The sequence below is a fragment of the Hyaena hyaena genome, unplaced genomic scaffold (assembly GCF_003009895.1).
Source record: "Hyaena hyaena isolate Hyena2069 unplaced genomic scaffold, ASM300989v1 scaffold_5, whole genome shotgun sequence".
Taxonomy (NCBI): Eukaryota; Metazoa; Chordata; class Mammalia; order Carnivora; family Hyaenidae; genus Hyaena; species Hyaena hyaena.
This window is the reverse complement of record NW_024080637.1, coordinates 5,800,491-5,826,134: the sequence shown is the minus strand read 5'-3', so window position 1 is coordinate 5,826,134 and position 25,644 is coordinate 5,800,491. Positions and strand designations below refer to the sequence as shown.

The window sequence follows — 25,644 nt, the reverse complement described above, 5'->3', positions numbered from 1 at the left end:
CCCAGTGACCTCCTTGTCCAGGCCTGTACACGGGGAAGGGGTCGGGGCCCGGAGCTGTGGTCCCAGGCCTCAGCTGAGCTTTGAGACGGTTTCTCCTTCCCCCTCCCTCCTCAGCCTGGGCCCCAGGGGGCACCTCTATTTTCCTGGATAGGGGGGGAACATGGGCTCCCTGCCCAGGAGAACACGACCCCCCACCCCCAGCCTGAATTGCCTTGTGCTGAAAGGAAGGCTGTGTGAGGAGGTCACAGGTGCTGACCGGCCACTATTTATGCTGTGCTCAGCTTCCTGCCCCCGCCCCCCACCCCGGACGCCAACACAGGTGGGCAGAAGGAGCCCGAGGGCTCCATGAAGGAGGCAATCATCCTCCCACAGGTGTGCAGGGGGGCACGTGAGGGCTGGAGGGGGCAGTGAGTGTGAAGCAGGGAGATGTATTCTCCCCTGCCGGCTTCGGAGATGCCTTAGGCTCCCTGATGAACAGAGGATCAGCTTCCCACTAGGCACTGACAGGGTGCCGCTTCCCTAGGGCTGGCCACTCTTTCCTAATGGCAAGGAGCTTCTCCACTCACATTCTCACACGGTTTCTGAGCAGCCCCGGGACAAAGGCAGGGTCTGTTCTACCCATTGGATAGATGAGGACGTTGAGGCCACAATGAGCCCATGGGTCAGGCTGCCAGGATACCTTGTTTCAGGTCCTCACTTCTTCGGGAGAGGATTCTCTGCCAGTTTGGTCATCTCATGGGCACCCCCAATCCCACCATTCGGGCTCACCTGGAGACTGCTTCTGTTGACAGTAGACCCAGCTCTCATACCCACCACTGGCAAGTGCCAGAGACCCGGCCAGAGGCGGGAGACGGTCCCAGGTGTTTGGTGTTTGAGGGGCCACCTGGCCTTTGCTTCTCCCAGGAGCCCCTCTTCCTGCCCGGGGTGGTGGCGGCTGTGCACCCAGCGGGGCCTGGAGGAGGCACCCCCCACAGCGCTGGCTTTGCAGTTTGCAGAGGTGGCTGCGGGGCCCACGCCCCACCTCACCCAGCCCTCTCTCATACCCTGCATGGGCCACACAGCCACCCACACTTCAGGGAGGAAGAAACTGGAGACGGGGGGCGGGGGCTGGATGCTTGCACGGCCAGGAAGTGAGGTGGGGGCCAGACGTAAACCAGATCTGGCTGTAAAGCCAGGCCTCTCTTTACTGCACAGGTTGGGCACCCCATCTTTATAGTAACCTTGCGGGGATCCCAAGCACACAGAGAGCTGGTGAATGGTGCCAGCAGGTTCACCCTGATGGGGTGGGGAGGTGTCGGGGTGGAGGGGTGGGAGGGGGGCTTCAGAGAGTTGGGGGCGAGGGCAGCTCCCCTCCTTGAGCTCCCCCATCCCCACCCAAACAAGCAAGATTCGTCTCTCTGGTCTGTTTGTAAGCCGCTCTCTCTACTGCCTTTTTATACCAAGCTTTTCTAGACCTCTGTTTCTGTTTTATAACTTGGAAGATATTTATTCTGGGGTTTATGGCATTTTTATTACATGGTGACTTTTGAAATAAAAACAGCTTTGTCATGACTCTTGTCTGAGTTTGACTTTCCAGGTGATGCCTTTAAAATCTGTGGAATGATGGAGTTGGCTATGAGCACATATGCCTGTCATAGAATAAAATCTGTGTCTTCCCAGAGTCCCCTAGGCAGTCGCCCCGCCCCACCCTTGGTAACTGGAACTGGTACCTCTGTGGCATTCTCCATGCTCTCCCCTCCACGTCCACTGCCACGTGCTGGCTCCCTGTCTCCGCCGTTCCAGGCACAGAGTGTTTATGGAATAAGAGGAATGTCTGGTGCTTCCGTAACGAGCCCGTACTATGTCCGTGATCACTTTTCACGACTGGAAATCATGAACCATCTCAGAACCTTCTAGTTTGCCAAGTATAGCGACCTCCCTCAACATGAGGCCTCCTAGCCTCTGTGAGGCTGGTAGGCGCAGCTGGCTTAAGCGAGGCCTGCCTCTAAGCAGCCCATATCATAGATGATGGGGAATCTGCCTGCAAAGCGAGCATCCTCCCAGACTGTATTTACTGACCATTTTGCACCACGGAAAGTGTTCGAGACTGCCAGACGTGAAGAGCCTGCACCCAGGAAGGAATGGTGTCTCTCTCTCCCATGGGGACCTCGCCCTACCATCCAGAGCGGGGGTGGCGGGGGCCTCCCCACCTTCGCCCGAGGGGGCACGGAGCCAGGGGGCCGTTTGGTAGACCTCCACGCGGTGGCCACTCCAGGACCGAGAAGAGGGCATCTCGGGTCTTGTGTGTGTTGGCAGGTGACCGGTGATCCCTGTGTGTGGGAAGGAAGGGGTGTGCCCACAGAAGGGCAAGGGGTAGAGCAGCGAACATCCCGGGGCGGGAGGGGGCCATGTGCGCACACACAGGACATCAGGAGTGAGGCAGAGACACCCGGGGTCTGGCAAGAAGCCCACCTTGACCAGGGTCGTGACTTATGCTGGGACCGCTTGGGGGACCTAAAAGCTACAGGGAGACGTCTGTAGGCCATCGGCCTGGTTGGCAAATGAATCCTAAAACGATCAGGTTATCCAGAGGAAAGAACCGCAAAAGGCTCAGGAGACCCACTGCCCCTCATCATTAAAGGGGGGCCTTCTTCACATCATCAGCGTAAAGTCCCCCATGCAACCCCAGGCCACAGAACCAGGGCCACCCCCTCCCCACACTATGCGGAAAAAGGTTGGCCAGACTCCAACTCTACATTTTTGAAAAATTTATTTTATACCCTTAGAAGCTAAGAACTCTGCCACACTTGAACCAGATTTAGGATTCAGATTCTTCCCTAAGTTTATCTACTTCCTTTTGAAATTTTATAAACAAGATTCTGTACACAAGAGGTAGCAGAGGAAAATTCCAGTCTGCTTGTTCCAAGCTCAGAAGGTAACTGCACACACCTCAGTGTCAGCAGAGGGAGGGTGGGGGGCGGGGGGGCGGAGTCCGGGGACGGGATGCTCTGGGTCCTACAATTTCTTCTAGGTGCCAGTGACCACGTGAGGACTCCCGGAGAGGTCGCGGGCGAGACGCCTGCGGGGCTGCTCGCGGCTGTCCTTCCAGGGCGTCTCCAAGGGGCGCGGCGGGCACACTTCGGGGGGGCCTCCCAAAGGGGAGCTTCTTGAGAACGCTCAGCATCGAGCCAGTTGTGCCATTCCTATTCGATGTGCAGACCATTTTGAAAGATTTATAAAAACATCTTCGTCCAAAAAATTGGCAGTAAAAATGACAACTCTTCCAAGGTAAGCCTGTCGTAATTGTCACTTTGTTGTACGTTAAAAAAAAAAAAAGTCATCAGCAGGTTTGCAGACTGTAGCCGTTGGAAATCGAGTGGTTCCTGGCAAAGAGGAAGGGTGCTCACTGCAGCAATGACGCGGACAAACTGAGTGGTGCGTGGGACACACAACGGTGACGGCGATCCTGACGAAGCCTTCCAGTGAGGACAGCAGGTCCTGGGGGTGGCAGGGGTGTTGTTTCCATAGGAAATAAGGGACTAGAAGTGGCAATTTCACTCCTGAATTTGGGCTCCTGAGAGTGCAGTGGCCAGCGATGATATCCCAACACACATCATCACTGGCATTTCAAGGTCACGTCCTACACAGTCGTTGTGTGCAGATGGGGGTGGACAGACGGCTTGAGGGAGGGTTCGGGAAGACAGTGGGACAGAGAGGCATGCGTATTCTCAGAATCGATTTCAAAACATCACATCCGAAGCCCCAAGGACAGCAAAGCCACAGAAAATCTGCCAACTGCTTCTGGCCCACTCTCTGAGGGCGCAGTTCTTCTCTTAACGCGGCCTCCGTCTGCGCAGCGCCCTTGACCATGGTCACCGTGAGGCTGCGGTGGGCTGTAGACACGGGTACCGACTGCAGCCGGGCCACACAGGCCCCTCAGCGTTCAGCAGCGAAGGGGCCAGGTGCTGAGGTGCATGGCAGCAAAGAGCCATCCTGTGCATGTCCATACGACTTGAAAGCCACCAAAAAGGCACTTTGGGGCTGGCCATGCCTCTTGGACTTGGCAAATCTAACCCGCAGGGGCGACCTGGCACTTCCTAAGCTTCCCTAGTTCTGTGCGCGGGGAGGTGAAAACAAGGCAGAGCACGTCGCTGAAGGTAAAACGTTAACTCAAGGTACAAAACGCACAAAATCTATGAAGTATGTTGGCATATCCCCTCTTCCCCTCTGGGATCCAAATCTGAAAGGAGTGAATGGGGCTGCACTTGGGAAACACCAACGAAATGTTGTTCCATGACTTTATGGTCATTTCTGGGAAGGGAAATCTCATCTCTCTCTTCTCAGTGTCCATTAGTCATGTCGCAGAGAAACAAAACCTCAAATTCCTGCTCTGCATTAAAATTACTGCAGTGTTTTCTCAACTCAGACATTTAACTTCACACACAACTGGTGCCAGAGGGTTTCAGCAACTATGTTTTAAGCAAAAGCCAATGATTGCAGATCACATGATTTAAGACTGCAGTTTATTCAATATGTCTCCAAGCATTAGAAAGATGCTTTTGTAAAGTCAAACTCAGTAAGATTATAACTTAAAGTGCTTTTTATTTCATGGTTTTCAAAATTTGGGGAAAAATCCACAACCTCTTTCGTGATTGATATCAAAGAATGCACCCTGTACTTCTGAAGAACCCATTTTTTTAAATTGCTCTCTGCAACCTCATTTGTATCAGAAAAATACCTTAAAGAGCATAATTCATTTCCCAATTTTTGATCCTGGTAATATTTCATCACGGTCCAGCTTCATGCCCAGGGCTCTGATCCTGACCCGTCTGAGACTCTATACAAACAGGGAGACATATTAAATACAAAGGTCTGTGTAAACGGAGTTCTTCAACTAGTATTTTACAGTGGAAAGAATCCTATCACCTACCTTTACATCATTTTCAATCTGATATTCCTATTCAATGTTACTGCAAGATTAAAAATTTGCCCCCGCATAGCTAAAGGCAGCTTTTTTTTTTTTTAAATATAAAATCCAAAGGGACTTGTCTTGTAGCACAAAGAGAACGCAATGGCCTGACCCTCACTCGCTCCTGTGTGTTTGTGGAACAAGAACGTCTGCCACCGGCTTGATTTCCCAGAATTTCCACAGGACCACGAACCCACATTTGGACTGTGCCCCAGGAAAGCTGGTCCGGAGGAAGGCCTCCTCCCACTGCCAAACAGCTCCCAAACCTTCTCCAGGGGCCAAGGGTGCCTTCTTTAAAAACACGTGCTCCTCTGGGACCACGGCAGGCTCTCCCAGTCCGAGCTTTGGGCTCGTCTAAGGGGCTCAAGGGTGAGAATCTGATTTCGGAAGGGTGATGAGCACCCCGTCCTGGAGCTGGGACTCCTCACCGTGCGCGCCACGCACGGTGTGCCTCTAGGGGTCGACATCATCGAGGTCGCTTCTCAACTCGCCAATCATCATGGGTGACTCCGACCCCTTTGAAAAAGAGAAGGAAGTTAGAGCCAAGTTTCTCCATGCTGATGGAATTATTCATGTTCTGTAGTTTAAACGGGTCTGCATTTAACGACTTCTGTTGTTTACCGAAGGGTAATAAAAACCAAACTGCAACACCCTGTGCTTGACGGTTCCTGATTGTGCAAAACTCACTGCTACGCTCTCATGTGGTCACCGGCCACCCAGTGCTGGCCTCGGGTCACCGTGTTCCTATACAACATGGCAGACCGCGCTTGGGGAAGCCACGTGAGCTCCTCTGTGCCCAGGCCTGCGATGCACTGCCTGCCGGACAGCAAGAAGGTTCCGGCTCCTTCCTGAACCCTGCCTCTGTCACCAGCGATGTGGCCTTTGGCCCACAGGTGAACAAAGTTCTGAATGTCTGCTGTGTCCTGGGACGGTGGGGGCGGGGCAGGGAGCAGGCAGGGAGTCTCTGTAAAGTGAGTGGGGGAGGCCCCAGGCAAAAGGAAAAAGGGGATCGGATCAACTCCAAGAAACACAGGCCTCCAGAACTCAGAAGAGGAGGGGAGAGAGGTAGGCAGGGGCCAAGTCAGGCAGGGTTGTGCTGAGGATGCTGGCTTTTATCCTAACAGCAATGGAGAGCCATCGAGGGAAGCAAGAGCAAGGTAGGGACACTCTCAGAGACCGAGGACACTCAGGTCCTTATGAGGACGGAACAGACACACGGAGAGGTTCAAGAGGGCAGCCGTGCAGGATCGGTGGGCAGACTGCAGCGTGCAAGGGATTGTCCGGGAAGACACCGGGACACAGGGCGCTGCTTGTGATAAGGACGCCAAGGATGCCAGCCCTGGGTGCAAGTGTCAGGCATGTCGGCTGCCAGGGGTCCTTCAGGGAAGGAGGTGGATGGCCCCGTCTGGCACCCAGGAGAATCGCGGCCACGGAGACAGAGAGAGGACAGGTGGAGGGGTTGGGGGAAAGCCAGGGGGGCGAGGCGCCGTGCCAGCCCCGGGGCGGGCGGGCGGGCAGCCGGCGAGGTCCCATGCTGCGGAGGGCTGCACTGCGGCCAGACCTGACAAGGGAGGCCACCCGTCACCCTGCCTGCTGAGCCAGCCGAGGGGTCGGCCTGGAAGGTCCCAGGAGGAGCGAGAGAAGAAACCAGGTTCTGACGGTTCTGGGAGAAGGGGTGAGGGGGAAGAGGGAAGAAGACGGCTGTTTTTAAAGCACAGGTGAGATGAGAACAGAGTGTGTGGGAGCACTGCGGGAGGGACATGCAGCGGAGGGGTTCCCAGTGGCCGTGGGACCACGTGTGGGTCGCACGCTCCTGGGGCCTGTAAGCCCCGCGGCCGCTCCTACAGCGTTCGTCCTCTGTGCAAGCAGAGCAGGTGATGAGGTCGACTGCTGGGTCACACCTCGTCACCCTGCTGAGCCTCTGCGTCCCTTCTGTGAGGTCAGGGTAACAGGGACCTCACCAGGTTGTCGCGAGGACGCGGAAGATTAAAACACATGGCATGCACGACATCAACAAGCTTCGCTGAGTGAGGCCTCTGTGCCCAGCGCTGCGATGGGACCAGGGAGGGGACCCCAGGGAGGGGACTGCCCTGGCGCAGGGTCATACAGGCTGTGAGAGGCCATGACGCCATCAGCACCTTCCCACCGGCTTCACTGGGGAGTGCGCCAGAAATATTTCTTTCCTTTTCCTACCACAGCAATTGGTACTGAAAATGTTTTGTTTTTTTTAAAGTAAACTTATAATTACTCTGACTGCCTTGACAAGTAGGTGTTTCGATGGCCCTTCCTTTCAAGGGTCCATGTTTCCAGGGAGGCTGGTGAAAGTGATGGGGCCGGGGGTGGGGGTGGGGGGGGAAGGGCAGGGGATGTGGCAAGCCGGCAGAGTGCGGTGAGCCGGCTGGGACGAAGGTGGCTGTGGCCCGGCTGCATGAGGGGCCACCCTGGAGGCGGTCACCCCACCAGTGGGCCTGCGGTCCTGTCCCCTGCAACGCTGTTCCGCCTTGGGATCAGCAGGGGTGAGGGTAGGGGCTCCTTTGTTCTCGAGTATGGAAATTCTTTCTGGAAAGCCTCAGAGCGGAGCTGCCCTTTCCCAGGGGCTGTGGGCCGCGGCCGTACCTGCTGTAAATGCCGCTCCCCGTTCTCGTTTGCAGGGCTGCTCTCCGAGCCGTTGCTGCTCCCGGACTGCTCCTTCTCGTTCAGCAGGGCCGTGGCGTAGGCCAGCGTGTCCTGTGACAGATGTCAGCGCGAGAGTGCGGTCAGGGTGTGCGGCGCCGCGACACGGGGCCCTGTGCTTGGCCTCCAGGGACTGCCCCCGCAGCAGCTGCCAGGACCCGCCCCTGCGGCACCGAATCCGCCAGTGCATGACAAGCTGTGTCTTCACGGAAACTCACTCCTGTCCTTGCTCACTCCCAGCCGCGCCTCTCGTCTCGCTGAGGCTGCGGTGTCTGACACGCTGACAAACCGGCCTATGGGTTCCAGGCCACACAAAGCCACACCTCACCTGAGCTGAAATCGTCCGCTGGAAGGTTTTTCCAGTTGATGTTTCGTTAGACACGTTACTCTGTGGTGTCCAATAATGTTCTGACATCTGAGACGGAAAGTCAAAGACAACGTGAGACACAGATAAACCCACGATGGTCCGCAATGTCCCCCATGAGACATGTGAATATAAACCTCAGCAGAGCACACAGACCACCCCAATCTAACACACCAGGAGGTGCTTTCTCGGAGGGTCTCATGTCCACTCACAAGAGCTCAGGGAGGCACTACGTGTCACAGAATCACCCCTGCTCTCTGACCCGTACAGTTAAGATGCTGTATTAAGTAAGACATGAACTTCATGTGTAATGACAGGTACTGGCTGTACCGGAAAACGTTTGGAGTTTGGCCGTAACTCTAAGGCCAGTCTCCCCATGAAGACGTTTCTCCTGGTAAGATGCGCTGTTACTGATTCCTATGTGATAGCCAGGAAAGTTCAAAGGGCAATTACCTTCTTCTGTAGCCACTGGACAGCCCAGCTCCAGTGGTGCGAGTTCTCCTTGAAGTACTCCTTAGCGGCAGGACACCTGGTGATTGGGGAACAGTATCAGCCAAGGGCTTCCTTTCAGGTATACTTGTTTAATCCCCTTTGATTCTGAGACACAAACGCTACTTTCACTAACGTTCTGTTGTCATTATATTCAGGTTTTTGCTTGCTTTTGATTCGGATACATTCATGTGTTTAAACTTCAAAAGGCAAAAGAAGGTAAACACATAGCGAAAGGTCTCTGATCTATGACTAGTTCATCTACTCTGTTCTATAAAATTAAAAGACGGAAACTAAAAAACGAACAAAAAATGCCACAACACACTGTACATTTAATTATAGAAATGATTCTTTAAAGAATCAAAACTAGTCTTTACATTTTTGTGATGTGAATGATATTCTGGGAAAAACAACTTAAAGTATGGTCTAGAGGCCCCCCCCCACCACCACCTGCAGTTTTATTTGTCCATTTAGAAAGCTGCCCTTCACATCTGAAGACTGTACTGACGGCGATCCTATGGGTATGGCTTGGAGGTTCTGTGAGGGCCACGGGAGCGTGTATGAAGACACTGCTATCTGGACGAGGTACCTGCTGGCATCAGACATACATGTGGCCCCAGCACAATCCGGAAATGCCGCGTAGGCAAATACCTATTACATCATGCTGCCAGTAGCAAGCCTAAGTAACGAACCCACACCTGTGGTGGGGTGACCTCTCTCCACAAGGCCATATGGCCGGGAAAATGCACGTTCATCCATTATTTCACCAGAGCTCTCATTTAATCTGTGCAGGACATGCAAATGCAGCATGAAACCGGGAGATTTCTCATCCTTATTCAGGTATAAATCCAAGGATGGCAGTGCCCATGCTTAAGAATCAATAAACATCTGGAGCACAATAAACGAAGACCCAGTGGCGGCGGTATAGTGTGCTCAGTAACCCTGGTTATCATACAGTCACTCTGGCTTTCTGTTGGCCCACGTCCCACATGGGGAGCTGAAGCAGCACACCCCTAAGGTCCCTTCTACCGCTGACAACCTTGGTTTTCCAGGTGTCTATCGACTGCTACACGGACAAAACGTGGCAGAGCTGCACGATAGAGTATTACTGGGCCTTAAAAAAGGAAGGGGACTCTGGCACAGGCTGCAACATGGACAGACCTTAGCACAGCACACTACGTGCAGTCAGCCAGTCACAACGGGGCCGACACTGCAGGACCCCCCTACACAAGGCACCCAGAGTGGTCAGATTCAGAGAGAAAGCAGAATGGGGGCTGCTGGGGGGAGAACGAAGGTTACTGCTTAGTTGGTACGGAGTTTCTGTTCGGGAAGATTACAAAGTTCTGGAGATGAGTGGTAGCGACAGCTACATGACAGTGTGAACCCACTTAATGCCACGGATTTGTACACCTAAAGATGGTTAAAATGATACATTTTATGTTGTGTGTATCCTACCACAACTAAACAATAAGAGAAAAGACCCTTTGCCACGAAGCCCATCGGCCTGGCTCAAGCCCTAGTCTGGATGCAGGCACACCACCTAATCACCCATGACACGGGGCTAGCGGTATCTCACCTCACGGAGTTGTTGCAAAGATGAAATGAGAGTAAGGCCAAGCACTCGGCACTGTGCCTGGGTTCCTAAGTGTAAGCACCTAGAATATGCTTCTGTCTCTTGAGAGGCTGTTTTGAAAGAGGGGATCTAGAACCTGACGGAGACGGCAGTGACCTTATATCACTGCAAGCTAGCTCACGCCAAAGTGCAGGGACTCTTGTTAACATCCCCAAATCTGCCCTGATTCCTGCCTTCCCTGCATGAGGCCTGCTGGTTCAGCTTTTTCTTGGATTCCAGAAGATCTGCTGCTCTTCTGACATCCCCTCACCTCCTCTCGAGAGCAAGTGAGTCGGTTTCGGAATGATCCCGGCAAGCATGCCGAGTCAGGCTCTCTAGGGACTAAAGCGAGGGAGCGGTTTTTTCTGGCCACATACGACTTGTCACTGAAAACACCGTCTCCTCCCTGCATTTTGAGTCGATACTTACTTTTGAGCAAGAGTTACAAGAAATTTGACACACTGGTAGCAGCGACTGCTGTCCACATGGTTACTGTGGTGCATCAGAGCTGTGGGGAGAGAACAGGAAATTGTGACACGGAAGCAGGGCACTGAAGGTGGGTCCCCACACCACCACCTTTTGTTCTGACCATTTGCAGCCCAATGGTCTGATCAGCAGACGGGAAGCGGACTGTCAGCTTGGGGTGCGACTCAACAGGACTCCCCATCCACTGATGGGCAGAGACACCACTTTAAAGAGTATTGAAGAAACACATGTGGCGGTGCAGGGGTGACTTTTAGGAGAGGCAGAAGGAACTAAATCTCATACTGATGACTCACTTACAGATCTCCAAGCTTTGCTACACGGCAGGCTCCTGACAGAAGAGTGGTTACAAGCCTTTCATTTGATACATGGAAATACATGTCAGTTCGGTTCCATGTGCACCTCCCCCTCTGCACCTCGGGGACGCAAACGCAAGTAGCACTTGGTCCCTGCTCTTGAGGAGCGCATGACCTGGCAGTTCCGGAGAGCCCGGGTGCCGCTCGGTGGCCCTGAACGTCACAGCTACACAACGTTTTAGCTTACATTTCTCTTCTGCAACAAAAGGCCTTAAATTTCTTGCTACAGAGCAAAATCTAAGAGGACTCAGATTCACTGGAAATACAGGTGGATGGTGGATATTGAAGAGGACTAGTTTTAACCACACTTTTTCTAAGAAACAGCTCATTAAAGCCACTTGAGCCTTCTGAAAGAACTCTTATGAGTGGGTACAAGAGACCTGGGTGCATCCACACCACAGGTAAAAAACACTATGTCATGAGCAGACAACACCCTGAGCTGCAGGTTATAGTTTCTCCCTCCCAGATGGCTCCAGAGTGGCATGAAAGACTTCTGGCATCAGAGAGTAGCCTTCAGCTTGTTGAGAAAAGTCACAGCACCCCTGACTGATCTGACTGGAGAACAGGACCCAAAGCTGCACCTTGCTGACTAAGGAGGGAGGCGGTGCGGGGTGACGGGATGCTCTGGCCTCATGTCTGCTGATGGGACGCAGAGCCCACGGCCCCACCAGGCTTCTCCGGGGCCGTGGCTGGCCCGTGGTGCCGGGGCAGACCCACTGGGGAGGGGGCCAGCCGCAACAACAGGCGCTTTGCCGCCCAGCTGCACACATTTCTCAGCAAGGCCAGGCTACTTACCTAATAATCCATTTTCCGTCTCAAACACGAATTTGACTCGCTCCACCTGTATGGGATCTTCGATGACCTGTGACCGGAAGGAGACAAAGGCCAGTAAAGGAAAGAGGGTACTTGTGCCATGGCATCACTGGTGACTTTTAAAAAGAATTCTGTTCATGAGGTTAATTTAGTTCCTAACTTAACAAAACCCAATACAAACAATGTGCCACTGACATGTATTGACAGTTCTTCAGTTCTACTTTATTTATTTAGGTACAATCTACTCCCCCCGTGGGGCTCAAACTCATGAGACCTCAAGGCACATGCTCTCCTGAATGAGTCAGCCAGGTGCCCCTTAAATTCTAAACAAAAGCTGAAAAACATCAGTAAGAGCTGCAGATCCATTCACCTCCTATGTGTTCTCACCAACCGCATGCACAGCTGTCTGCAGTAACCGAGTGGGCTGAGGGCGCGTACTGCAGGTCGTAGGGACAAGCGGCTTAGTGTCAGAACTGCTTGCCAAAACCACGCGAAGCTTTGCTATGCTACAGGCCCTCCACGCTGCATGGAGGTTTAGGCCGAGCACACAGGGCCGGGTGTGTGTCCCGCTCGTGCCCGCACTGAACTACGCGCAGGGCAGTGAGCTAGGTGGCTTGTTCCTGAGCAGACCGACAGTTACTGCCCTACTCCTGAGAGGCGATGCTCTGCATGTTGTAACAGTGCTAGGGCTAAGAGGGAGGGAGAGGAGCAGAGACAGGCTTTTTATAAACGGCGTCCACATGTCTTTCCGTCGTGAGTAATGCTTCCTTGGTGGCCGCCCTGTGCGAGGCCTCTGTGAAGTCTTAGGCACCTACCGGGACCCCGGACTCCGTCTGCTCAGTGGGCGCGGGGCTAGCTAGGCTCCCGCCGGCTCACACCAGCCACCAAGGTCTACGGGCTCCTGCTCCTTGCCGCCTCCCCACCTCTCTGCAGCGCGGACCTTGTTATTTCACACTTGGGGGGCTGCCACCCATGCCCGTGCGGTCCTCCGGTTCCAACCCTGCTTCCTTCTTCAGGCAGTCCTTCCAAACGAGGGTCAGGGGGGCCTTTGTAAGCTCTGTCAGGTCACATCGCTCCTGTTAAAGCCTTCCCATGGCGCCAACGGTGACGGCAGGGGTGGCAAAGTGAAATGTCCACATGGCCACGACAACAGGAAACGGCCCAAGTGGGCTAGAAACGGCAGTAAGGAGCAGTGAGGACGGCGGGGCACTGGACAGCACGTGCCTCCTCAGAGCGGGGACTGACGCACGCAGAGAATGGGGCCAGAGGGCCACACGACCTGGCTTCTCAAGACAGGCCAGAACCCAGGGATGATGAGACAAAACAGCTGTGGGTCAAATGCAATAGGTGTCCAGGCAGAACCTGGCCACCAGCGTGCAAGCACGGGCCGACGGGACAATGCCCACACACACCGGTTCCCGCAGCCTTTCACGATTCGGTCTGGGCTTTCCCGGCCCCCTGCCCTACTCCGTTCCCTGCGCTCCTGCTGATGCCACTTTCTTACAGTCCCCGCAAACAACCTCTGGTGGAGAGTGCGGGCTCTGGGCCGGTCGCTTGGCTCAAATCCTGACTCTGTCCCTTCCATTCAAGGGTGGCCTTGGGCAAATCTCTCCATGTCACTAAGCTGCAGTGTCTCCTAATAATGTACTTCACTGCTTAGAGCTCAGTTCTCCCCTGCATCCAGAATTGGAATGCATCCTACAGTGGATTACGTTCCAGTGGCTCGTAAGCAGGAGTTTCAATAGCATGTGGACAATCAACGGGGTCTCAGACGTGAATGAACTGCAGAGCAGCAATTTACCTGACGGTTTTCCTGAGGTTTGAAGGAGACGGTATCTGTGCTTGGCACAGCCCCCCGCCCACCACTTCCATGCTCTCCGCACTGTCAACTTGGTGGGCTCCCCCACTCCACTGTGAATTCCCACGAGGTAGTTTTCTTACCACTCACCTGCCAGTCAGTAATGACAAAAACATGACTGCTGTAAAGAGGACTCACTAAGTGCAGACCGAGCGAGTGCAAACTGATACAAGGACAAGTGACTTCTGTTTACAAACACATGCTGACTAGAACCTTTTTGTTTTTTAATTTTTAGAAAAAGAGTGTGAGTAGAGGAGCAGGGCAGACAGAAAGAGAGAGAGAGAGAGAGAAGAAAAGGGAGAGCAGATTCCAGCTCAACAGAGCCTGACACGGGGCTCAATCTCAGAACCGTTGAGATCAGGACCTGAGCTGAAATCAAGAGTTGGGTGTACAATTGACAGAGCCACCCAGGTGCCCTGACTAGTGACCCTGACAAACACCACAGGAGAGCCTGAATGTTTTTCACTTACCAGTATCTCATGGAGGAGCTGGAACGTATTCTTTAACTCATGGGGTGGAGCTGTTTCTAGTTGGTTCTGAAATATTTTTTAAAAGCACAAAAATTCCAGTGAGTCTTCAGTGGAAAGCTCATCAGAGTGGCAAGCAACAGGCCTGGACGCAAGCTCTATCTATTCCTCCCCTACCTGCTTGGCGCTGGGTAAGCTGTTCTCCTGGGCTAAGTGTGGGACTAAAGCAGTCTCTAGACTGTACCACTCAAGGCTAGGATACTTCGCTATGAAACAAGGAAGGAGAGAGGAAGAAAGGCAGAAAGGAGAAGAGACTTTTAAGTGAACAGGCCCAAATGCTGTTTCTATTTCATATACACATCCTACTGTGTTTTCCAGAACATATGCTCTGGGGTAAGGACAGCTTATGAAATAGAAACCTCACCAAGACACACTAAGTGAAGGGATCAAGGTTCATAAAACTCACACCCTGCTGGGCACCTTGCCGGCCTCGGGCATGTGGACTGTGGGGAAGGACACTGGGTTACAACACTGCCCTTCCAAGGTGCCAGGTCCGGAACTAAGGAAGGGCTCTGCGTGTCACGCCTCGCTGAAATTTCACTCTGTTAAGTCCAGTCATACTTCCCTCCTACCTAACGGAGGAGGAAACTGCCTGAGGTCGCATAATCAGTAAAGAGTAAGAAGAGGAATTCAATCACCTCTGCTACAGGTCTCCACAGAAAAGGCTCAGGGCAAACACATTTGAGTACGAGACCGAGCACATAATGCACTGATCACCTGCTACTTTTTAACATTATAGGTGTCACCATTACTGCAAGAAGGTAAAATTGGGGCGAGGCAGAGATTCTGTGCGCAGAAACCAATATATATGGTAAAAATTCACAGAAAGAGGCCTCAAAGGACACGGAGAAGGTGACAGGACTGCTCCCTGGAGTGGGGTGGAGAGAGGACGAGGCTGCTTGGACTCTGGCCTTATCTACAGGTTTTGATTTTTCACAAAGAAAATGCAGGCATGCAATATCCAGACAATTAAAAAATTAAAGATTAAAAACTAATAAAAATATGTGCTGGGTTAAAGGTTTTTCTAGTAACACCTAGAAAGGCAGTAAACAATACGGCTAAGAGCACAGCCCTGGAGCCAGACTGCGACGTTCAAATTCCCACTGTCCCACTTATTAGCTATGGGACACCGGGCAAGTTACTTACTCTGTGCCTGTTTCCTCAACTGTAAAATGGTAGCAATAGTAGTATTTATATCATAGGACCACTTGAGAATTAAATATGTAATTTTATAATATGCCTGGGACAGCGTTTGGTGCCCAGTTCAGTGCAACATACGTAAGAGTAATTACAATATTGATCAGAGCTTCCTGATGTATTATGTCACTATTTCAGAAGGTAAGAAAAACCTGCTTTTGATTTTTAAAATGTTGCCTGATGAAAAGGACCTGAAATTGGAACCCATCTTACACAATCATGGTCATCACAGCCTATGATTAACTATGAAGTATATTCTAAGTCCTTAACAACTGAGCCCAATGGAAACGCGCATCACTAGCAAGGGAATGGCTCAGGAAACGAAGGCACATGAGAGGATGAATATCCTCAAAGGTAACTTCATGAGATGGGAAAATACTTACTATGTCAAGCGAAAAAAAACACAAAATCCTAAAGACAGTAAAATTCCAATTATGGTAAAAAAAAAAAATAGGCACAGAAAAGGGAAACCTAAGAGAATGTCTGTGGTGATTATCAATGAACGGGAAGACTCTGAGTTCTTTTTATTCTTTCTTTTGAAGAAAATGAGCCTAGAGTATTTAATGCTTAGAAGAAGCAACTAAGGTTATTAGAAGCAGCGCATGTGCTGGGAGCAAAGGCCCCTCTCCCTGCAGGTTGGGCGGCCGCCGCCAGCTCTGGCCGGGCCTTACGGGGGGGCCCCTACCTTAACAAGGTGCAGCACGGTGAAGGAGAAGTGCTCATTACAGAAGCAGCAGTATACCACCATCTCGATGAGCGCCAGGAGCGAGCCCGTCAGCTCTCGCAAAGCAAACATCACCTGGCGGGAGGGTATAAAAGGAGGACACTTTCTTAGGGCCCAGTTAACTGTCGAGATGTTGTTTCTGACTTTAGCTGAAAGGTACTCAGGGTTAAGATCTTCAACATCACCTCGAAATAGGCCTTCTTAACTGCCAGAGGCCTAAGTCCGTCTGAAAAAACATCTGCAAATGTGCGCCTTTCCCCCCCGGAAGTCATGTTCACCAGATTTTCAAACACAAAGGCCCCAAATGCATCGCCACCCCCAGCACTAAATTCGAAGAGTCACTGACAGATCCATAAATTAAACAGCGTTAAGCTAAGAAACAAGAGATACAGGGCACAGCACTGCTGACGTGATTAAACCACCAGGGTGGTGTACGGCCCACAGGTTTATGCATGTACGTCAAGTTCTGGAAGAGGGACCAGCAGACTAAATTCTCAGGCGTAGGCAGCCCTGGGTGGAAGGGGAAGGACGTGGGCTGCAGATGGGCCACACTGCGCGTGACGAGATGGGGGGCTGTGAGTAGCCCACTTCCCCACTCCTGAGGTGTACCCAGAATGTGAGCTCCGGAGCTGGATGGAGTATGCCAGGACCAGAGACACACACAGAAGACTGGGGACAAAATCCCCCGCTAAGAACTGAGTAACTGATTGCTGAGAAGTACTGTTCACTTTCTCCTGACACCTGGAGGGGACATTAGCTGGGCTGTACCCGGGGGGCCCAATCCTCGCTTCTAGGAAGGACTGATAAAAATTCTCTTCAGCAGAGCATGTCTTTCTGACATAAACCCATGAAGAAACATTAATTTGAAAGAATCAACATGCAAAATATCACAAAGGGTGTCTCTCCACAAACAGAAAATAATGAAAATAAAAAGAAAATGGTTCCAGAAGATCAAGTACTTACCTCTAACAGGTAAGGCTTCCCTTCAGATAAGAACAACAAGGCTTCTACTTCCTCATGGAGGGGCAGCAGAGGGCTGGACGGGGCAATGCTAATCGGTGGCCGTTGTTTAAATACACCAGGAGCTTTAGGGGACCAAGAAAAGCAAACCCACTTCACTTGATGTTATTTCATGAGACCATCTACGAGGTGAAGCGGTTCTCCTGAGGTTCACACAGGTGGCTGCTCGGTGCTTACTGCCTGCTCCCTCAGTCTAGCGGGAAGCCGGGCGTGCAGACAGGAGAAAGAAAATGTTTACCTATTTCTCAGTGTGTGCCCAAGTTGCCAGGGTGACTACTTAGATCTCCAGACTCCTAGCGCTCCCACCCGAGACAATCTTTCAAAGAAGTAAAAATATAAATAGACGAAACAAAATGCTCAAATGCCTCTTGATGAGACACTGGACAAGACCCTTGCGGCTCAAACGAGTGCCCTCAAGTAACAGCCCACGCCACCTATGCTAAGCAGAACTGACCCGCCTGGAAGGGGTGAGTTGCCCCATGCGCTAGAAAATAAGGACTCACGCTCTGATGTCCTTTTACAAACCTGTTTGAGCTCACAAATTAGGCAGACTTGTCTTTTCAGGTGCATGAGTCAGAGGAAAGGAAACAAGTCACCCTGCAACCATCTGAGGGCTCCCCAGTGGTCCTTCAGAGAGTCAGGAAGCATTTCCAGATTGGAGAGATGCCCAGGGACTTCTACCAGATCTCCCCAGTCAGATGACAGGGACGCCAACTATACCTGCTGGCAGTCAGAGGCTCGCACTCACATACCCACCCCGCACCCCTTCCCAGCGAGGCTCGCGCAAGCGCAAGGGCCTGTCTGTGCTCTGGTTCTCCTTCCGTGGAAGGGGCGAAGGGGCCCGGCCCTCCCAGGCTTGCTGAGGGGGTCACACACACCCCCAGAGCACACAGCACAGCACACAGAAAACACCGAATACTTCTCAGCTGCCCTGTTGTGTTACTATCGTCACTGCTGTTGGTGCCGTCCTGACAAGGCCTGGCAACAGTATGAAAAGGTGGTGCACACACAGGTTAGGGTACCGGATAAGCACAGAGTGACCGGTGTCTCAGCTGCACTAAATGCGGACTGAGCTACTGGTTCCGGGGGACAGAACGGGAAGTACCAGCTACCTCTTATATCCAAACACACGTCCATGACATAACTTACATCTGATTCCTCTTCAGTTTTACAAAGTACTTTTAACATTTTATCTCATTAATCCTCATTACACCTGGGGAGCTATGCTTTTAATATTTCCATTTTGTATCGAGGACTGAAAATGTCAGGTGGCTTGGTCAAGTTCACACAGCTAGGAGACTCCAACCCACACTTGGCTATTTTCCCTACGAAATTAACTGTGCCAATTATGGTAATGAATACAATGAATGAAGTCTGAATTGGCCTCTAACCCTAGAGTATTTTTTTAAAATACTTGTACACCCCTCCCCGCCAAATAAATGACTTTCTCTTGTGACAAACTACTAAAGTGAAATTTAACATGCATTAAAACAAACAAAAAAATGAAGTATTCCTCAAATATCAAATAGCCAAACGAGAATAATATTCACTTAATTGCTAAGATTATTAGTCTCCGTGCATTACTGACAAATTCACTCTCTTCTTTCTTCTGCCGCATTAAAGATATATTAAAGCTCACCAACGTTCCTTTGGGAAGAGACATCTGAATGTAAAACAAGTAATGCCACTGTATTGTGAAGATTCCCAAATTCTCGTGCTTGTGCCGAACTCCACCGACGTATCTGGCGACAGTGAAAATAGACTGAGCATTAGTGTTCTGGTTAGAAATACTATGATAAAGAAGGGAAAGGATAGGCTGGTTCATGATATTTTGAGCCACAGTTCTTTCTCAGTGTCTGGTAGAAGAGATCAAAGTATAAGAAAAGTTGTGGGTTTTAAGCTAGCCTAAGAGTTTTTCTTGCTTATAGACCTACTGTGTTCTGAAACAGTTCCATTTATGTACTGAAGTCAGGTGCGGAACGCTGCTCACGTGCTGGTGATTTTCCTCTCTCTCTCAGGATGATGGGGAAAACCCGGGAGGCCGGAGAGCGGGAGCCTGGCCCTCTACTGCCAGTCACCGGGCTTGGTGGATGCCGGCAAGCTCTTTATCATGACAGCGCCTGACCTCTTTGTGGAATGGCAGAGATAACATACCTGCCCACTACGTGGTTGCGAGGACCAAATGAAACATTACAAGTGGAAATGTTCTCCTGGAGGGGCGGTGAGGGTGGGGAGGGGGACGGACTAAATAGACAAGTGGCATTAAGGAAGACACCTGTGGGGAGGAGCAGTGGGGGTTATACACGGGGGATGAATTACTGCACTCTACTCCTGAAAGCATTATGTGCTAACTGGGGTGTAAATTAAGAAAAAAAAATACGGAAATTAAAACCAGGAAACAAAACGTTTCCAATGTTGTATGCGCTCCATAAGGCAAAACAATATGAATTACATAGCACTAGGAACGAAATTGAATCTTATTTAAATTACAGTCAGGATCAATCAATCACCGGTGTCGATGGAGTCTGCTAGCAAAGTACAAGACACTGTAAATTCCAGCCCGCGGATCCCGCTAAGGCGGCAGCGTTTGTTTGTACTGCTGGAGAGGGCAATGGGCGGCACAGCAGGAGGCAGATGAGGCGGGGCCCACACGTCTGTGTCCTCACGGAGAAGGACGCGTGCCTGTGCGACGCGCCACACAGCAGGGAAGGCAGAGCGGGGTCGGAACCCTGGAACCCTGGCTCCACAGTGCGTTAGCTGCGAACTCACGTGATTCACTGAGCTTCTCTGAGCTCTGATTCTTGCTTGACAGTGGGAGGAAAATGCTTATTTTACTGACCTGTAGCAGAGGTGTGGTGTGTAAAGTAAGCAGTGTGCTGGCACGGAACAGACACTCCTTAAACAGTGTCTATCATCAGTGCACACTCACCCTGTTCAGCTAAGTCCATCAAACAGAGAAATACAGTAATGGGAAAAACACACCAATACAGACACCCCACACAGGAGAGTCCTCTTTCTTAAATGTTTTTTTAATGTTTATTCATTTTTGAGAGACAGGTTGTGAGTGGGGGAGGGGCAGAGGGGGGAGACACAAAATCTGAAACAGGCTTCAGGCTCTGAGCTGTCAGCACAGAGCCCAACGTGGGGCTCGAACTCATGAACCATGAGATCATGACCCAGGCCAGAGTCAGACACTTAACCCGACTGAGCCCCTCAGGTGCCCTAGGGGAGTCTTCTTTTGCTATATTCAGCCCGATTTATCACAGCTTCCCTTTCATTGTCTGTGAGCATTATACCCACAGTATCACTCAGTGCATCACCGTTCAACTTCCCATTTGAACTTGGCCCTTGTGACCAGCACCACACTTACAACCCCCACTGGAATGGCCTTGCTCACAGTCCTGGGGGCAAGTGGAAGTCCCAATGCCACTATTTCCTAGAGGCCCCCGAGCCCCCTGCCCCCCGAGCCCATATCTCCTCCTAGCACACTTGTGACTGATACTCTACTTAGTCATGTCCAGGAGTTATCATCAGGCTAAGTTCTGAGGAGGCCGTAAAACAATGGAACTCCAAAGAATGTTAAAGGCTATGTAGTACTAGTATCTGACTCTTACGAAATGAAATATATTCATCACCTACAAAGAGAGACAATGTGGCAACAAAACCACAGCCATCGCACTGGGCCCTCAAGTAGATGGCGTTACCTGATTGTTTTGCCGGCTGGCCCCGAGGAGAAAGCTGGTCATGTGTCGCAGAGCTGAATGCCTCAGAAGAAGATCCCCAGCCCGAATACCTTGCTGTCACAAGATACCGAGAATGACAAGTTATAGGTCTATCCAGATAGAAATTTATATTAAAAACACAGTTAAATGAGAAGTTTTAAGGGGTCAATTTTGTTTGTTTTTGTTTTGCTTTTTACCATTTATTTTTGAGAAAGAAAGAGACAGATGCGAGCAGGGGAGGGGCAAAGAGAGACAGAGACACAGAATCTGAGGCAGGCTCCAGGCTCTGAGCTGTCAGCAATGAGTATGACATGGGGCTCGAACTCACAAACCATGAGATCATGACCTGAGCCGAGGTCCAACGCTTAACCAACTGAGCCACCCAGGCACCCCCAGGGTTCAGTAAGTTTTTAAATGCTATGATTTGCACACAGAAAGTACTGGTTAAAAATGTAGTTTAAAAGACTCTTGGGTTTCAACAACCTCATGCTGCTTCACCATGGCTGCCAGACGTGCAAGGAGGCTCTAGTCTTCACCCAAACTCCCCTACTATCAATGAGTAACTGTATCTACCTGTATCAGAATTCAGGCAAGTAACAGAATCCACAAATAAAGATTTTTAAGAAGAAACATTCGTAAAACCTTATCTTTGGATCCAATATTGACCAGTTTAAGGTTTTCCCATGTATAAAAAATTCCTTTAGACTAGAAATCTGCTATATAAAGAAAAGTTATTAGGAAAAAAAAAATCACTTACCTTTTGTACAAAAGTGTTGAATAGGAAAAAGTACTGAGCACAGTTTTTACAGTTTTCTGGGACATCCTTATCCAACAGAGCAAGTAGTACCTCCAGTAACTGATGAAGGCTTTTTAACTGGTTGAGGAAAGACGAAATCACATAAAGAAAAAGAATATAAGCCAGACATTTGTAATGGGGTTAATCTGAAGGAAATCACCGCAAGAACAAAAGGAATGTCTGATTGATACATTCCAGTCTCAGATTCAGATGGATATATGCTTTGAGCAAAAACAGATCATCACTTTTTATCCTCCAGGGAAGGATTGGTACTGTAGAAACAATGAAGAGGAAAGCCTAGTCCTGTTCTCTAGACTTCATATTCAAGGGCGGGACTCATTGGCCTAATGGTCACATTTCCTACAGGGCCAATTTCTGTCTTTTAAAAAAAAAAAGTGGGGGGAGCTTAGAGGAAACATCTCTGAATCCCCCCCTCCACTATGCTACTTCTTCACATAATCACAGATGCAAAGAATAAAAAACACAGACACAGGCATAGGGGCCGGAAATCAAGCCAATGGAGCAAATGGGGAGCAACAGCCTGACAGAATGACAACGGTGATACCAACTCAACTGTGAACTTACTTGAAAGCCCGCGGACGCCTCATGGAAAGCTTTGAAAAACATTTTATTTGTTTAGAAACCATTTTGGTTATCACATTGCTTCTTCTTTCCCTCCCACCCCAACTGTTTTTGGACAAGTCCCTAGAAATTCATCTGTGACTGGAGAATTAAGACCAGCTTACTACGTCTGTTAGCTCATCTCCCCTCAAGACCGGTGCTCACGGGCTTCTGAAGTAGTCCCGCCCGGCCTGTCGTACTCGTCGTAAATACAGCAGAACCTACCATCCACACAGCACTTTGTTTTCAAAGTACTTTACGATACGAGGTGGGTGGCCGAGGCACCATTTCCATCATGAGGGGCGGAAAACAGATATAAAATAGGTCAGCTGGATGGCAAACCGACCTCACGGAGGCAATGGCTTCCATGCTTATGCCCTCCACCACTGCCTTCCCTTCCTACCACCTGCAGTCCTGCCTCTAGGGGCTGGTGGACTACTTACTAGGCCATGGCCTGACCCCATCTGGAGGGAGACTGCATGAATTCTGCTCTGGTTCTCTGTCTGGGTCAGTACACGGGAGGAAGGAGGACAGCAAGAAGGACAGATGTTAAGTATCTGAGAAAAGCCCCATGGGGGTACTTCAAGAGCAGTGGTATCCAAACTGTCCGTGGCGGCTCCCAATGACTGATTTTATCTATTCTGCATCCAGGTAAGGTGAGAAAAACGGTCCTGCTGTTTAAACTGACTGAAAACCAGTGCCTTAGAGTAGACCTTAGCTTCCTTGCAAGTCCTGGAATTGAGCTATGGTCTTCTTCTAGGTCCTCTCTAAAGGGCCTATTTGACCTTCTTATTCACTCTTGCTGAGCAAAGCTCCTTAGGTTGCCTGGTCTAATGGTGAACTCTGGGTCAGGCAATGTTGAAGGAACTAAATGCCTGGGTACCAAGTACTGTACCTGGATTAGCATCTTTCTTCAAGGACTTGTGGGGCGCCTGGGTGGCTCAGTCGGTTAAGCGTCCGACTTTGGCATGGGTCATGATCTCATGGTTTGTGGGTTCGAGCCCCACGTTGGGCTCTGTGCTGACAGTGAGGAGCCTGTTTGGGTTTCTCTCTCTCCCCCTGTCTCTCTGCCCCTTCCCCACTTGCGCTCTCTCTCTCTCAAAATAAATAAACTTAAAACAATTTTTTATAATAAAAAAAAACACGAAAGGACTTGCTCAAGGTGGAAGAGTAAAGCCAACGTCTGAATCTGAAGCAGCAACTCCTAAAATCTGCATTCCGTTCACTGAGACACACTGCCTCCAGCCAATGTCTACAAGGAGCCAATCAGATCTGAAACCAACATTTTTCAAAGTTTTCCATGTAGTGTCAGCTGTTTGAAATAGCAAACTTGAGAAGAAGGGCTCTATTTGTTAGGGCTTAATAACAGACTGAATAATAATCAGACTTACAGTATATGTCATTTATTTCCCTAAAACTTAAAATTTAGGGGGATATTTGAAATTTGAGGATAGTCATAAATACCCCGGTTTGTTTTAGCATGTGTGGAACTGTAAACCCGAAAATATGTGGCAGAAAAGAGAATCAGGAAGAAGAAATCCAGGAGAACAGGAACAAAGGTTAGGAGCAATGGAGGCTCCACTGAAGAAGCCAACCTGGCTGCTGCTCGGTCCTGGATGGGCGGCACAGTTTGGCCTGGCTGCCAGCCACAGGTTTGGATCGTGGAAACAGCGTGTTAGGGAAGAGACAAAGCCAAATGCAGCTCAGGATGTCTGTGTGCCTAGACTAGAGTCTCTGGACTCGGGTTAGTCTCAGCTCAGCGCAACTGAACACACAGTCTTGGGAGAAGACTCTGAGAAAGGAGCGCTCTAGAGAGAAAAGCCTGAAGCAGACCAGAGAAGACCCAAATCCTGAGGCTGTCCTGACTTCTGGGGTGCAAGGAGGTGAGGACAGCACACCTTCTACCCTGGCATTTATCAGAATGGCAGTCTGTGGGAGCTGCATTCTCTGCAAGAGCCGCATTCTCCGCAGCAGAATTACCAGACTCCAACCCTGGGCGCTCTCTCTCACCATGGGCAATGTAAGACACTTGGTAGAAACAACGTAGACGTCACATTTAAGAAACGAGACCGACCTTATCCTGATAAAACAAGGCACTGTCTAGGGTTTTCTCCAGAACGGTGGCCACGGCAACGCGTACTTCTCGCACACTGCACTCCAGCAAGAAAATCCTAGAACATACAGGGAAAAGGTGCGTGCTGAGAAGGCAGAAGAACTCCTGTAACCCAACCTTCCCAACACCAGGCCCACCGACTGTCCAAGAAACAAAATCTCTCCAAGCTCTTGGGTCAAGGCTCCCGAGAGCTTTGGGACACCATCTCAGGCTGCTGTGCAGGGGAAGAAGGCCAAACAGGAAAAGCAGACCCCTGGGTGCTGAAGGTAGGATTTTCCCCCTCTTCCCCACTTCTCCTGAAATGAGTATTTGTAATAAATGTTACAGCATAATGAGATACATGGACGTAAAGAAATATGAAAGCAAAAGACCTAAAATTTTATAAATTCTGTTGGCTCCAGAATTCTCCCAGGGGTACCCCTTGAATTTCTCAGAGTAAGACACCGAAGTTCAGAATCAACACGGCCCCTTCTACTCCACCTGTGCACCACGATTTCTATCTTTTTCCTCCCCCCTCCTCCCCTCCCCTCCTCTCCTCTTCCCAAGCCTTGTTACCTAACTCCCCAAACCAGAGGTGGGGCTTCCCTTCCTTTCTCCTTTGTGACGGGGACGACGGTGATGACCGCCTCCATGGTCGCCGCACTGCTGGGGTGCATCAGCTACCGCACAGCCCTGCAAGCGCATGATCTAATTCAATCCCTTCCATGTGCAGAGTGGGGGTGCAGCAGCCTCAGAGGCAGAGGTGGCGTGGGCAGGGGCCCTGCTCTTGGGGTTAAGGGGGGTGGGATGCCGGACAGTGTGCTTCTCTGGCCATGCTTTGTGCGCTGCTTCAAACACTCGCTTCCGTGGGACAACCCCTTCTGTAATCGGCAAAGTGGAAACCCATCTATCTTTTCTAATACTTCTTTTTTTTTTTTTTTACATATTTTTATTTATTTCTAGGAGAGAGAGAGACGGCGTGAGCAGGGGAGGGTCAGAGAGAGAGGAAGATACAGACTCTGAAATAGGCTCCAGGCTCTGAGCTGGCAGTCAGCACAGAGCCCGATGCGGGGCTTTAACCCACGAACCGCGAGATCATGACCTAAGTGAAAGTCAGACGCTTAACCCCTCAGGCGCCCCTCTTTTCTAATACTTCTTAACAGGAAGTCTGCATGATTCCGTAGGGAAGGTTTAAATACAGCCCAATGCCGACGACCATGCCCTCCAGGTGACAGCAGAAGGCCGCTCTGGTTCCTGTGTGAGTGCAGCATTGGCACTTCCTTCCTCCCCTTTCAGGGGTACATGGAGAACCCTGCCTTCTCCCCAGAGGGAGACCAGAGTGGAGCTTT

General features: G+C 50.7%; 1 protein-coding gene across 4 annotated transcripts in view; it reads right to left on the bottom strand.

Annotated features, from left to right (window-relative positions):
* Nucleotides 1–2,732: 2,732 nt before the first annotated feature.
* Nucleotides 2,733–25,644, bottom strand: part of USP24 (ubiquitin specific peptidase 24) — a 137,659-nt gene continuing 114,747 nt past the window's right edge. For 2 of the 4 annotated variants that reach the window (XM_039239224.1, XM_039239234.1), the window contains exons 56-68: nt 24,278–24,374; nt 21,544–21,660; nt 20,769–20,861; nt 18,704–18,806; nt 17,008–17,129; nt 16,006–16,119; nt 14,067–14,132; nt 11,721–11,787; nt 10,516–10,594; nt 8,439–8,514; nt 7,950–8,036; nt 7,565–7,675; nt 2,733–5,464 (exon numbers count right to left, since the gene is read on the bottom strand). In XM_039239224.1, the coding sequence (XP_039095155.1) occupies nt 5,402–5,464; nt 7,565–7,675; nt 7,950–8,036; nt 8,439–8,514; nt 10,516–10,594; nt 11,721–11,787; nt 14,067–14,132; nt 16,006–16,119; nt 17,008–17,129; nt 18,704–18,806; nt 20,769–20,861; nt 21,544–21,660; nt 24,278–24,374 (1,195 nt within the window). In that variant the 3' untranslated portion in view covers nt 2,733–5,401. The other 2 variants (XM_039239227.1, XM_039239244.1) reach the window with 2 other exon arrangements.